Source organism: Nothobranchius furzeri, chromosome 12 (genome assembly GCF_043380555.1).
Source record: "Nothobranchius furzeri strain GRZ-AD chromosome 12, NfurGRZ-RIMD1, whole genome shotgun sequence".
Lineage (NCBI taxonomy): Eukaryota > Metazoa > Chordata > Actinopteri > Cyprinodontiformes > Nothobranchiidae > Nothobranchius > Nothobranchius furzeri.
Genome location: NC_091752.1, coordinates 26,231,442 through 26,246,665, shown reverse-complemented (window position 1 = coordinate 26,246,665; position 15,224 = coordinate 26,231,442). Strand labels below are relative to the sequence as shown.

Here is a 15,224-nt window from a genome sequence, read left to right as displayed (position 1 = left end):
ACTTAAGAACCTGCTCAAGGATTTTCATCTCTTCTTGCTCCAACTCAGTCATCACGTCGACACCGTCAGTCAGACACTCTGGGAGGGCTCCTGCACACAACAGCTTTAGTTAAAGGGTCCACATTGAAAACTGTAGTTTGGGTTTGTTCTTCCAACCCACCGTTCTGTTCTTTCAGGACCCTGAGAGCTTGAAGCTGCAGCTCCATGTTCTTCTGAACCATTAAGGAGCGAAATATCTGGAAGTCATCTGTAGCAAAAATTGGCTGGAACACAGACTAGAAAACAAAAATAATAATAACCAGATGCCATGCGGCAGATGAGCTGAGATGCACAAAGGATGGACAAAAAATTAAAACACTCTAAGATTATTGTAATGAAGGGAAAAGATACTGTGTGGAAATAAATGCTTCATACAAATCTTTATTTTAGAGTTTTTATTATTTTATTTCATCAGAAAGTCACTTTTCTGGATGAGAAGGGGGTGTAAATGAAAGCATTTAACTATCACCTCGTAAAGTAAGCTATGTTTTCAAACACTGTGAAAGTTAAGGCTAATCTTTACATTGGCTTCCTGTTTCTATTAAGAGTCAATCCTGCATCTAGGCTGCAGCTTGACAAGACTTTTATAGCATCCAGCGTGCTTAGAGCTGAGCTTCACTTTTTTTCCAATTTAACTTCATGGTTTGGAATGGCGATACCGAAGCCGATACGTAGGGTCAGCCCATGACTAAGACGTACTGCTATATTTTTGGGCTGATTTTTATGGCTGATATATAGCCGTTTTCCACCCAATTTGCAAGCTAAAATCTCACTAAACGTTGGATGCACAGCATTTCTGAACTTGAATCAGTATTTGAACACTGAATTTAACCAAATGTTGAATCTTAATTTTGTGCTCTGAACAGTATTAAATCAAACATTTTAACCAAAGTTAATCAAACAAATTAATAATGTATAAAATATAAAACAGATAAATAAAAAGAAATGTCTGTTGACAATGTTTTAGAGCATTTATTAGCAGACAAATCTGCTGCAGCAAGCTCTGAAGTCTTACTTCCTAATATTTGGACACCTTGCCTCGGATTGGCTAACAGCAACACAACTCTACCACTGACTCCCATTGCTCTGCGACATTGATGTTTTATCCCCACCAATAACTGAAGCCTGTCACGTGGTTGAGTCGCTAATGCTAACGATTAGCTTCTGCTCTGCCACAGTACAAACCTAACAAAGATGTAGTTCTGTCAGGTTTTTTTTAGTTTAGTTTATTTCAAACAAAGAAAACATACATCATTTTTTTAAAAAACACAAACAGAAAAAATACATATCATCATCCCTTTTTTTCTTCTTCTCTGTCTGAAATGGAGTAGGCTGAAGTCGAAACTTATATTTCCCTACCCCTTTATAAAAGTAATTTTTACTTGTTTACTAAATGTAACACAAAACCTACAATAAAACAAACAAAATGGTACAAGTCACCAAAAACCATCAAACCATATGGAAATAAACAAAAAAAGAAAAAATACCCCACATCTTTTTACAATTGATGCTCATATTTACTTTTCCTTAGAATAAAGGACAATTACATAAATCATCTATTTTCCACTATATACTTGTTCAGAATATGTTTTTTATAATTCATTTTAAACACATTTATATTTGTACTTACTTTGATTTCTTCTTCTAAATTGTTCCATAATTTAACCCCTATTATTGTGATACACATCTGTTGTTCTAAACTTATGGACCTTTAAGTTTAGTGTCCCTCTCAGGTTATATCCTCCTTCTCTCTCTGTGAACAGTTTCTGTATATTAGCAGGCATTAATTTATTTCTTACTTCATACATTATTTGTGCTGTTTTGTATTTAACCAAGTCCTGGAACTTCATTGTCCGCTTTTTAATAAAAAGTTCATTTGTGTGATCCAAATATCCTGCATTTGTTATTAATCCAATAGCCCTTTTCTGCATTGTCGTTATTGTTTGTAAATTACTTTTGTACGTATTTCCCCAGACCTCTACACAATAGCTCAAATATGGCAGTAGCATCATATTGTATAATATATAAAGTGCTTTCTGATTAAAAATATACTTAGCTTTCCCCAATATAGCAATGCCCCGTGCAAGCTTCCCCCTAACATATTTGATGTGTGGCTTCCAACAGATTCTGCTGTCTATGACCACCCCAAGAAATTTTATTTCATATACTCTCTCAATTTTTACATTATTAATTACTATATCTAATTCATTGTATCTGCTTTCATTACCAAACAACATAAATTTTGTTTTCTCCAAATTTAGTGGCAGTTTATTTACATCAAACCATTTTTTAAATTTATTTATTTCCTGTGTGACCACATCCAGGACCTGTTGCAATTCCATACCCGAGCAAAAAACATTTGTGTCATCTGCAAACAATACAAACTTCAATACTTGTGAAACCCTACAAATGTCATTTATGTACATTATGAATAGTTTAGGTCCTAAGACTGATCCTTGAGGAACCCCACATTGTATCTCTCTTAGTCCTAATTTATGTTGATTTATTTGCACATATTGTTGTCTATTTGATAAATAACTTTTTATCCAGTCCAATACTATACCCCTGAAACCACATTTTTCCATTTTTCTCATCAATATGTCATGGTTTACTGTATCGAAAGCTTTCTTCAGATCTAAAAACAACCCTATTGCATGCTTCTTTTTGTCAATGCATTCTGTTATTTCCTCATTAAGATCAATCAGTGCCTGGACTGTTGACCTATTATTCCTGAAGCCATATTAGCATTCCGTCAGCAACTCATATTGATCAACGAAATTATTGAATCTTTTAACAAAAAGCTTTTCTAATATTTTGGAAAATTGTGATAGTATTGACACAGGTCTATAATTTGTAAATTGATGCTTATCTCCTGTCTTGTAAATAGGAATTACCCTTGCTACTTTCATGTTATTCGGAAAAAAACCCTTTTGAAAAGAAAGATTACAAATGTGTGTTAATGGTTTTACAATGCCCTCAATCACACATTTCAGTGTTTTCATGTCAGTATCGTTCCAGTCTGTACTGGTCTTATTCTTCATATTTCTAACTATCTCATAAATCTCCTTCTCATCAACCGCTCTTAAAAAAACAGAATTTTTATTTCTTTCAACATACTCTGTGGCATCCGTTTGTATCTCATCAACTATTATTTTTTCCTCCAATTTAGATCCTATGCTTACAAAATATTTGTTGAATTCATCCACTTCTTCATTCATGTTTGTAATATTATTTTTTCTCTCTATAAAATGTTGTGGATAGTTATTATTCCCCGTCTCTTTCCTAATTACACCATTTAATACTTTCCAGATGCCTTATGTTGTTTCTATTGTGCTCTAACTTTTTAATAAAATATTCACGTTTACAGCTTCTCACTAAATTTATGAGTTTGTTTTTATATCTTTTGTACTTTTGTTCTGCTTCTGTCGTTCTGTTTTTTTTTAATTCTCTGTAAAGTGCGTTTTTCTTATTGCATGCATTTTGTAGACCTTTGGTCATCCACGGTTTTTCTTTATACTTATTCCTCTGAATATTTTTGATTACTGGACAGTTTCTGTTAAATTGACTTTTAAATATATTTAAAAAGGTATCATATGCTTGGTTTACTTCTTTTTTTCATAAACAATATTCCAATCTTGTTCTAATAGATCATTTTTAAGACTATTTAACCTCTGTTCTGTTTTCATTCTTTTATACATATAGTTAGTTTCTTCTGTTTCATTTTTACAATGACAGTCATAAGAAGCAAAAACCGGTAGATGGTCACTCATATCGCTTATTAATAACCCACTTTCCACCTTTTCTTCCGTTATATTAGTGAATATATTATCTATTAAAGTAGTGCAGTGTAATGTTATTCTAGTCGGTCTGGTTATCAATGGAAATAAACCTAGACTATACATTATATCAATAAATCCTTCTGTACTTTTGTTTTTATTTGGATTTAGCAAGTCTATATTGAAATCTCCACAAATAAACACTCCCTTCTGGTACAAATTTGTAAACATCTCCTCCATTTTATTCTTAAATGTCTCAATCTTAGAGCCTGGTGTTCTATATATACAGCTTACTAATATGTTCTTTTTTTTTCATGCTTATTTCTACAGTTACACATTCCATCACTCCCTCAATAGTAGTCGTCATCATTTCTACTTTTTTGTAATTAAGATTTTTGTCAATATAAAGTGCCACCCCTCCTCCTTTTTTTCTTATTCTGTCTTGGTGGATAAAGTCATATCCATGCAATTCAAAATTTCCTTCCTTTTTATGTGTTATCCATGTCTCTGATATGGCAATGACAGTAAATGGTTTCTTGAATTATGCTATATATTCCTTGATGGCGTCAAAATTTGCATATAAGCGTCTGCTATTGAAATGAGCCATTGTCAAACTATTTTCTGACTTCATCTTCATATTGAATTGTTCTTCATTGTAATAATTACATTCATGTATTTCATCAATATTGCTGTCAAAATCCCCAAACCTTTCTTTACAGCCTATATTTGTGTCAATATGTAGTTCATTTGTCATCCTGTTAATCGTAAATTTCTAATCTCCCTCACACTAATCATGTTTCAAAACCCAAATATCATTGAAAGATCAATTTCTAAATGAAATTTCATTTTCCTCATATTTTAACTTACGTAATATCTGATTGCTCAAGTATACTCCTGGTCCTGTTGATGTAAGCTGTCCCCAACTCTACACACACACACACACACACACACACACACACACACACACACACACACACACACACACACACACACACACACACACACACACACACACACACACACACACACACACACACACACACACACCTCTGAATCTACACATTCCATTCCTCTATCCCATCATCTCTTTCACTGATATTGATCCAAATCTTCTAAACTTTTAATCACCAGTATCTTTGCTTCTTCTGGAGTTCCATTCAATTTAACAAACATTTTACAATTTGCAGTCCAGGTACCCTGGATCTTTTTCTGCTTCCTCAGAAAATGGGCTTTCTTTGCAATTTCTGCATTATACTTTGTCCGATGCTCATTTACATAGACCTCAGTTCCTTTCAACTTTTTTGCCTGCTTAAGGAGTGAATTTTTCATCTTTCTGCTCACAAATCTCATTAACACAGACACTTTTTCCTTCCTATTCCTACTTGATAAAACATGACATGCTTCAATGTTGTTCTCACTGATTTCAATACCCTGTGAGTGAAAGAAAGTTGTTACCTGCCTTTCCACATGATTCATATCTGTTTCAGTTGGTTCCTCCCCATTATTATTTGCTACTGCTCGAGCATATGATCTAGGTTTTATATCAACTCCTGTAATGACAACATCATTTATTCTTGAATATTGCTCTAGTTCATCCACTCGTTTTTGCAAAATATAGATTTGTTTGTCCTTCTCAACATTTTGTTGTTTCAGTTTTTTTTCCTTCTTGTACCAAATCCATAATACTTTTCTGTTGTTGCCTGACTGTTGTAAGTTCTTCAGCCAGAAAGTCAAGTGATTTTTTAATTTCATCCACTTCGTCATTATTAATCCTCTTTGGTCCCATCTTAAAAAACTGTTGCTATCAGCAGTTAAAACCTGTTTCTTTGTAGCTGGTAGCTTGTGTTGAGGCCTGTAGCCAATGACTCACCCAGATGCTAATTGCTGATGTTGAATCCTTTAGCCCAGCTTCCTGAGTTGATGCCTGTAGCCTGTGGCTTACCCAGATGCTGGTTGCTGGTATTTTTTCCTTTTTAGCAATTAGTGCTTAGTAAAACCTGGGCTTCCGGGCCTATTGGCCTACGGTATATTCCAGAATCGTCTGATGGTGGCCTGGTAGCTGCTGCTGGCCTGGTGGTGGTTTGTAGGCTGCTGCTGGCCTGGTGGTGGCTTGGTAGCTGCTGCTAGCCTGGTGGTGGCTTGGTAGCCGCTGCTGGCCTGGTGGTGGCTTGGTAGCCGCTGCTGGCCTGGTAGCTGCTGCTGGCCTGGTAGCTGCTGCTGGCCTGGTGGTGGCTTGGTAGCCGCTGCTGGCCTGGTAGCTGCTGCTGGCCTGGTGGTGGCTTGGTAGCCGCTGCTGGCCTGGTGGTGGTTTGTAGTGTGCTGCTGACCTGGTGGTGGCCTGGTAGCTGCTGCTGGCCTGGTGGTGGCTTGGTAGCTGCTGCTGGCCTGGTAGCTGCTGCTGGCCTGGTGGTGGCTTGGTAGCTGCTGCTGGCCTGGTAGCTGCTGCTGGCCTGGTGGTGGCTTGGTAGCTGCTGCTGGCCTGGTGGTGGCCTGGTAGCTGCTGCTGGCCTGGTGGTGGCCTGGTAGCTGCTGCTAGCCTGGTGGTGGCTTGTAGGCTGCTGCTGGCCTGGTGGTGGCTTGGTAGCTGCTGCTAGCCTGGTGGTGGCTTGTAGGCTGCTGCTGGCCTGGTGGTGGCTTGTAGGCTGCTGCTGGCCTGGTGGTGGCTTGGTAGCTCTGCTGGCCTGGTAGCTGCTGCTGGCCTGGTGGTGGCCTGGTAGCTGCTGCTAGCCTGGTGGTGGCTTGTAGGCTGCTGCTGGCCTGGTGGTGGCTTGTAGGCTGCTGCTGGCCTGGTGGTGGCTTGGTAGCTGCTGCTAGCCTGGTGGTGGCTTGTAGGCTGCTGCTGGCCTGGTGGTGGCTTGTAGGCTGCTGCTGGCCTGGTGGTGGCTTGGTAGCTCTGCTGGCCTGGTAGCTGCTGCTGGCCTGGTGGTGGCCTGGTAGCTGCTGCTAGCCTGGTGGTGGCTTGTAGGCTGCTGCTGGCCTGGTGGTGGCTTGGTAGCTGCTGCTGGCCTGGTGGTGGCTTGTAGGCTGCTGCTGGCCTGGTGGTGGCTAGGTAGCTGCTGCTGGCCTGGTGGTGGCTTGGTAGCTGCTGCTGGCCTGGTGGTGGCTTGTTAGCTGCTGCTAGCCTGGTGGTGGCTTGTTAGCTGCTGCTAGCCTGGTGGTGGCTTGTTAGCTGCTGCTAGCCTGGTGGTGGCTTGTTAGCTGCTGCTAGCCTGGTGGTGGCTCTCAGTTGGTGAGAGGCTCTCAGTCGGTGAGTCTTCACCTTCAAATTCAAACTCTCTCCTCAGGTCCGCTTCCAAAGTACAAGAAGTTGCAGTAATCCTGGTAGCTGCTGCTGGCCTGGTGGTGGCTTGGTAGCTTGTAACATAACACATGACCACATTTATAGTGGTTTTCATTTAATGCAGCTTCTGTCGTCCTGGAAGAAGGACGGGAAGCTAGCTAAACCCAGCCAGTTTCTTCTCCTTGTCCAGTTTGATGACGCCAGTTTGGTGAAAGTCCTTCACGTCTTTTCACACAAACCTTAAACCTTCAAATCCTAGAGTTTCACCATCTACTTTCTTTCAACAGCTAATGCAGGAGATAGGTGTAGGAGACTATTTCATGTTCGGCCTGCATGAAACTCTCACAAGTGACAAATTATAATCAGAAATAATCATTAAAAATGTTTTATCAGTGTTCCATACCTTTAAAGAGCAAGTCACCCCCTACCAGAGTATTACTCCACTCCCACTCCATGTTTGAAAAACGCAATAAATTCTATTGCCTGGCAGACCAAGAGGGCAGAGCCGCTAACAAATACACACACAGGACCACAACAACATTTTGACATCGTACCAGCTAACATCATAGTGTACCTCTTAGCCAATAGCGGTGGCAGATTTAAATTCAAATGCAGTGTAGATCTTTTTCCTGAAGACGGTGCAACACCGACAGTTTTAGGCAGAATATTTAAATTTTAACAAAGATGCACTAAAGAGCCAAACTTCTGACTACATGTGTCTACAGCATGATTAGACACTAATTTATATAGTTTATCAGCAAAAAAAAAGTTGATTTGGGGGTGACTTGCTTTTTAAGCAGATGTTTTTCAGGAATATAAATATACATGTACACACAATTTGGTCGCAGTAACAAACTATTGATGCTGCTTTATGCACGGTAACTACTATTTGCTACAGAACAACTAATATTTTCTCTGATTTCCTCCTTCGTGGGTTAAGATGCAGAAAGAGCAGGATGCAACAGAGCACCAGCTCAGATCTGTTCAACTCCACAGTGTTGTGTTATCCTCTCTCAGCCTCAAACTCATTTTTTCATTTAGTTAAAACATATTGAAAACGTGAATCCTAACTAAACATAACTAAGACTGTGTATTTATTGGAAGAAGCTGCAGAAAACAATTGATCAGGTCTCTTTAAGTGGTAAAAACACTGGAGGAATACTCTGTGCAAGAAAACCTACTTCAGATAAAAAAAAGATTGATCACCATATTTATTATGCTTTGGTTACAGCTGCACCCGTCTTTCTGGTTGCAAACAACTTTTCTCTAATTTAAAAACAAGAAAAGAAAGAACTTCAATTGAAGGATTAATCAATTTCTGATTTCAGGTAAATGATGTCATTGGAGAGGAAGGCTGCCCACTGATGTGCTTGTTTTGTTTTTAAATTGGCTCTACAAAAGAGGTATATCAGTTGATATGATATATAAAAAATGGTAAATATTGGCCTGATGTATGGGTCTACCCTAATCCCTAGTCATTATACAAAAGAAGTTAAATATTTTCTGATGAAATCTTGCAGCAAATGGGAGAATTACATAAAGATCTACACTTTCTTAGTTACAGCTTATAAAACATCAATAGTTTAGTTTAGGCTCAAAACAGTTAATAAAAAAGGTTGCCAGTGATTTGATGGACTTTGACATTTGTTATAATATTTAGGATAAACAAAAAGCAACTTCTGGTACAGAAGCCTTGCAGCCAGTAACTATTCACCTTAGAGGTAATTAACAAGATCTGAGTCACCCAAGGACTGATACTAAATACTGAACTCAGTCTGGCACGGCTGTGCCACAATCCTTAGTCAGTGCCAAATCTAATTTATGGTCAAGCCGTAACAATACATAACAAAGTTTCATTCCTTAGGCTGAAAGCAACTTTCAGCTAGAGGCAGAAGCCTGTGCTGTTCTTCACCAACTCCACAGCAAAACTTCAGGTTTACATGAGATGAATATGCAAACAAATACAATTTCAGAACTAGTCGACTTATCTGGCTAGAAGAAACTCATCATTTGAGATTTTTCTTGACAACTTAATGAGCCTTCAATAGAAATCCCAAATCTTTAAATTAAACAAAGTACATCAGTGAAATGTTAAGTCAGGTTTCCTGGAGCACACTTGTTTTGACAAGTGGACTAGTTCATGCATTTATTACATCAAGACTGGATTACTGTAATTCATTACTCTCAGGAAGTCCACAGAATGTAGTTAAAAGTCTTCAGCTTGTCCAAAATGCTGCAGCTAGAGTTCTGATGAGAATTAAAAAGAGAGATCATATCTCTCCTGTCTTAGCTTCCCTACATTGGCTACCTGTTAAATTCAGAATAGATTTTAAGATCCTTCTTCCCACATAAAAAGCTCTTAACAATCAAGCTCCATCATATCATACATCAGTGATCTGATTGTTCCATACGTTCCTAACCGAGCACTTCGCTCTCAGACTACAGGTCTACTGGTGGTTCCCAGAATATCTAAAATTAGGATGGGAGGCAGATCTTTTAGTTATCAGGCTCCTCTCCTGTGGAACCAGCTCCCAGCCTTAGTCCGTGAGGCAGACACTTTGTCTACATTTAAGAATAGGCTTAAAACATTTTTATTTGATAGGGCCTATGGTTAAAATCTGATGTTAGACTAAATCAGGACAAGTGGGGGAGTAGAGGGAGGTGGAGTGTACAGTCGGTAAAGACGGCTCTCCCTTGTCCTGCCTCCAACATGCCTCCATCTAAATAGGATAGATTATCCAGCGTTATCTCTGTAGTTATGCTGCTATAGGCTTAGACTGCTGGAGGACACACTGACCACTTTTCACACTCTACTACTTTCTTCTACAATCTGCTCTTTAACTGTATTATTTTCTGCAATTTCAGCTGTTAACTTTAATTTCTCTCTAAGTGTTTTTCTCCCCAGAAGAAGCTACAACGATGTTCTGCTGAGCTGTGGTGGCCTCATGGAGGGGGCTATTGTCTAGCACACTGCTGCTAACCACTTAAACATTCTCCCTCTCCTGATAATAACTTTTTGCTTTCCTTGACGTTGGACGTGTTACTGCTAGTTTACCCATTTAATTAGAGATCCACTAGGATAAATACAATAAAGTTGATCTCACCAAACAGAATATTTACTAAGACATCACAATAGAACTATAGACACATTATTGTGTGTGTGTGTGTGTGTGTGTGTGTGTGTGTGTGCGTGCGTGCGTGCGTGTGTGTGTGTGTGTGTTTGTGTGCTCTGTCTTCTCGATCCCCAGTGAGCCGTGGAGGATGGCTGCTTATACTGAGCCAGGATTCTCTGGAGGTTTCTTCCTGTTAAAAGGGAGTTTTCCTCTCCACTGTCGCTGCATGCTTGCTTAGTATGAGGATTGCTGTATAGTCACTGACACTCGTCAGTGACTTGATGCAATTTGCTGGGTTCCTTATATAGGAAACATTATTTCTGATTGGCTTAATGAACTGTGAATTGGAATGTTTATTATGTGAAATGCCTTGAGACGACTCTTGTCGTGATTTGGTGCTATATAAATAAAATTGAACTGAATTGAATTGAAGTGTTGCTGTGGAGTTGGTGAAGAACAGCACAGGCTTCTGCCTCTAGCTGAAAGTTGCTTTCAGCCTAAGGAATGAAACTTTGTTATGTCTACAGACTCTAAGGTCTTTGGGAATCACCTGGATGGCGCAAAAATAAAAACTTAGTCGGAACGGAAGCCATTCTTGGAATCGCTTTAAACATTTAAGCAAAAGAAATTGGAATGTGACAGGCTGACCACTTTAGAAGACAAGAACATCTGGAGCTATAAACAACAACTTTTACCTCCTTCAGGTGTCTATTTAGTCCCACCTTCTGCATCTTCTACCTTCACACCAACTAACTTCATGTCCCCTTTCATCACATCCATTAATCTTGTTGTAGGTCTTCCTCTCAACCTGCTGTCTGGTGGCTCCAACCTCAGCATTCTTCTACCAATGTAATCGATGTCTCTCCTCTGGACATGTCCAAACCATCTCAGTCTGGACTTAACATGAGCTGTCCCTCAGATGGTCTCATTGCTGATCCTATCCATCGTCATCACCCATAAAGAAAAGCTCAGCATTTGCATCTCTGCTACCTCCAGTTCTGCCTCCTGTCTCCTCAGTGCTGCTGTTTCTAGAGCAAGGTCTCATGTCATTAGTAGTGGCCGACCGATATATCGGGCCGATATAGTCAAATTTTCCTATATCGGCAGAAATTAATTTTAAGAGCCAAAAAAAAAAATTTTTAATTAATTAATTAGGCACCGGTGTGGCCAACCACTACTAGACTAAGAAAGGACCCAAAGGACACATTGTTTTGAGTTTGTTTTATATTTGAAGTTTAATAAATATTAAGAAATGTATTGACTTACTTAATTTCTATTGCACACAGTGAGTGTTCAGTTGTCTTTCACAATCAATGTGCTGCTAAAATGTACATATGTCAGCCTTAATAATCGGTTTTAGATATCGGCCATTGGCAACAAAATTCTTTAAAAACCGGTATCGGCATTGGACTTAAAAAAAAACATATCGGTCGGCCTCTACATTTTTGCACCTGACTTGATTAAGACCCTGTACACTAGCAGCCAGGGATAGCCACACAGCAAGGATATTTTCTACGGTTTGGCCTGTCCTCCTCACAACAGTGAAGATAAATGGCACAAAAATGATTCTTTCAAAAAACTCAGACAAAAGTGAAGATTTGCGAAATCCCCGTTGTCAGCATTTGCTTGTGGACATAAATATATTTCGTATTGTCACTGCCCATGACAAAAATGCTCTGACATGATGAAATCACGGGTGACCTGTGTTTACAATCACTTGTTTTTAGAAACTCAAATACTGCTCTATGTAGAAGAGCACACGTGAAGGACGATTGATGACCGATATTGGCTTCCACCTACTTATTCCAAAAAATGTTTTTTGGCAAAGACGCCAACAATCTGGGGAACTACTGCCACCTACAGGCTTGGCATGCTTGTGAATGTGCTTCACAATGCATTAGATTCGTTTATTTTATTTTTATTTTTTTCTGAAAACAAGACAGTGCTTACCACAGTACTTTTCCTAGATGGACAGTGGAGGATATTGGATTTTACAAAACATGACTACACATGGATTAAATATAGTGTAAGCGATCAGGTTTAGTGTTACCGCTAATAGTTTGTTTACTTGTTAGCATGTTAGCATAACCAGAACTTTGTTTTTCAACATTGTAAATGTAGTAGGCCTGACCATCAATTGAAATTAGCCTAATTTAAATGCATTAAAATATGACAGCCTGATGATTTATTTTTTTTACATGTATTACACTAAGTTAATGTTTCCTTTCTCTTGTGGGCAATTTCAAAGAAACATTTTACAAACACGGGAAAAACTGCAAAAGCTTTGCATAATTCTAAACAGGCAAGAGTAATTTTCTTGCAGAGCTAGTTTTCTTTTTTCTTATCTATGATAAGAGTGTGATAACCTAAAATGTTTACAATGGAAGTAGATTTTGTGTCTCTACTTATTATTTTTAGTAAGAAAGTGAATAAAGTTTATTCGTAGAACCATAAATCTTGCAGAATGTTGCTCTAGACCATGTAGCTGCGCTGTTACCTTTTATCACACCTCACATCTCGTACCATGAACTATAACCTAAAGAAAAAAGAGCATCTCTTAAGACTTTAGTACAAGGCTTGGATTGTGTTGACTCATTAGATCACAAAGTGTTTTAACCTCAGTTCATCCTAAATTAGGATTTCCTTTAGCGTTTTGATTTATTGTGTTTATTTGTGATCTTCAGTTATTTGTTTATAATAAGCTGGTCCAGTTTGTTCCATGTCTCTTACTTGCTGTTGATATAATAATAAAATATTTTAATGGGAATTTGAAATTTTCTGCAGAAAATGTACTTTTTTCCCTAGATGCAATAACCAATAATACATTTTAGACATCTTTCTGATGTCATGATTTTTTTGTTTCTTTTTGGTCTTGTCTCTTTGGCTGGTGCTTCTTTGAATTAGCTAAACCTCTTGATCATGACGCATGTTGCACATGATGAAATATTTAATGTCTGCGCATTTTTACAGTAAAATATATCCTTAAACTAAATAATTTACAGAAAGCATTTCGTTACAAAGAAACTAAAGAAATCTGTAGGATACTTTGCTTTTTAACAACAGACACTGTAAATGCATTAATTTAATTTAGAGGTAGAAAACATATACAACACTTCTCCTTTTCAAACAAAATCTTTTGCTATTGTGCATATTTCTGCAATTCTAAATTGTTTTTTATGGTTGTTTTATGCTTGCTGATCTGCCTATTTGTTGTAATTCAATCTCTTATTTTTATTTTAAATACATAAATTCTCCTAAAATACATTTTTATGATTTAGTCTCACTCCCAGTTAGGGTCATGTTTCTTGTCTTTTTGACGAATGTGGTGCTTTAATGAAATTCAAAGCTAATATTTTAAGTCAGTTCCTGAATTTAGCACAAACTAAATACTTTGCAATTTAACAATGCAAAACATGTTTTTGTTTATAAATAAACCTTGCTATCTCCTTGACTTTTAGTCTGTGGCTGCAAACTAGTTTTTTGTTTTGCTGATTCGGCAGAAAAAGTCCTTAAAGGAGAAGAAGGTATTATGTAAGCAAATCCCATTCTTAGCTCTTCAGGTTAGTTGGCAGGCTGACAGTGGTGTGCAGAGAAGAACTCAAAATACCTGCAAAGATCTGGACTTGGTAAAGGGAGAGGCGCATGCACCCAGTAACTGCTGCTCGTTGATGCCAACCTCTTGCATGTAGGTCTCCAACAGCTTCTCCACCTACAACAGTAAAGCAGCTTTCAGCAGCCCAGTCTTGACTAATACGCTGTTTTGAAATCAGAAATGTTGAGGCCTTGCACTAAAAAATTGCTAAGTTGAAAAAAGTGTGCAGCTTACTCACCAATTTCTTATACTGCTCGTGGATTTCTGTATATGACAACTTATTTTCATCTTCATCATCAAAAACTGAAACATTAAAAAGTAACTTTTTTTTGTCTACAGAAGAGACAGATTATTTGCACCACATGTTGATCAAATGTTAATTAATGTCAAGTATCAAAATCAGTCACAAACACAGCGAACAAACGAGACGCGGCCGTTAAACGTGTAGAAACAACAGCATTAACAGTTAGCGTTAGCTTAGCCGCCCTGTTCATTCAGCAGCTGTGACTGAGACAAAAGCTCGTCTCACCTGTGCATTTGTTTTCCATGAAGTCCGTGACAGGAGTGACCCATTCGGGACTTCCCAGGTAGCCCACGAGACTCTCTACTATCCACTCGCTGTCGTCCTCAGCCATGTTGGCCGACCAACGAAGGCTAACAACAACAGACCTAGCCACACAACGGCGGAGACGTTCCTCAGGTCCAGCTCCGCAAAGACGCGGTTAAACGGGGAAAAACGAGAGGTGGACCGTCCCTCATAAACATGTCCTCATGTGTCCACCGCGGGTGCCTCTTTGTCTGATGTGGGACCTGAAATCTCTTCGAAGGGAAACGCGTAGTCATGAATTTGAAAGTCGAGCAGTGACGCCAAATCGGTTGCTGTGGGAACCATTACGTAAGGTCCAGGTTAGTCTCAAGGGTCACAGGTCACGTGGGCGTGACTTGTTCCAAATCTGGGCAATAATACTCCTCCATGTCTGAAACGTTCAAATTTAAAGTACAAAATCTTCGCAAGTTGTAAAAATATAAATCTGTCTTTACCTGAACCGTCATTTCCATCTCTCGCAACACGCATGCGAGTTCTCGTCTTCGTACATGCACGCGTGTTTTGTACATAGGGGCGTGTTTGGCCGGGGGCGTGTTTGGCCGGTGCTGCAGACGCACAAGAATGCAGACTAAATTCTTCAAAAATGTAAATTTAATAGAGCAAACAACAGCCAACACAGGAATAAAAAAATAAAGTACAAACAAATGAACCAAAAAGCACCCACAAAAAAGAACAATGTAAGGAGGACACAGAATGCAAAAACTGAGTTTGACACCGCTGTACTATGGCAAAGCCAGAAAACACCTTCATCCTCCATTTGTCCACAATTTCTTTGCAGAACTCCTCAAAGTCTGATTGAAAACTAAACATGAACAGG

At 38.8% G+C, this 15,224-nt stretch overlaps 1 protein-coding gene across 3 annotated transcripts in view; it reads right to left on the bottom strand.

Moving 5' to 3' along the window:
- cfap36 (cilia and flagella associated protein 36) overlaps positions 1-14,649 on the bottom strand; it is an 18,481-nt gene extending 3,832 nt beyond the window's left edge. For all 3 annotated transcript variants that reach the window (XM_015944631.3, XM_015944633.3, XM_015944632.3), the window contains exons 1-5: positions 14,330-14,649; positions 14,039-14,103; positions 13,816-13,917; positions 161-275; positions 3-90 (exon numbers count right to left, since the gene is read on the bottom strand). In XM_015944631.3, the coding sequence (XP_015800117.3) occupies positions 3-90; positions 161-275; positions 13,816-13,917; positions 14,039-14,103; positions 14,330-14,435 (476 nt within the window). In that variant the 5' untranslated portion in view covers positions 14,436-14,649. The remainder of the gene's footprint in view (positions 1-2; positions 91-160; positions 276-13,815; positions 13,918-14,038; positions 14,104-14,329) is intronic.
- Positions 14,650-15,224: the final 575 nt, after the last annotated feature.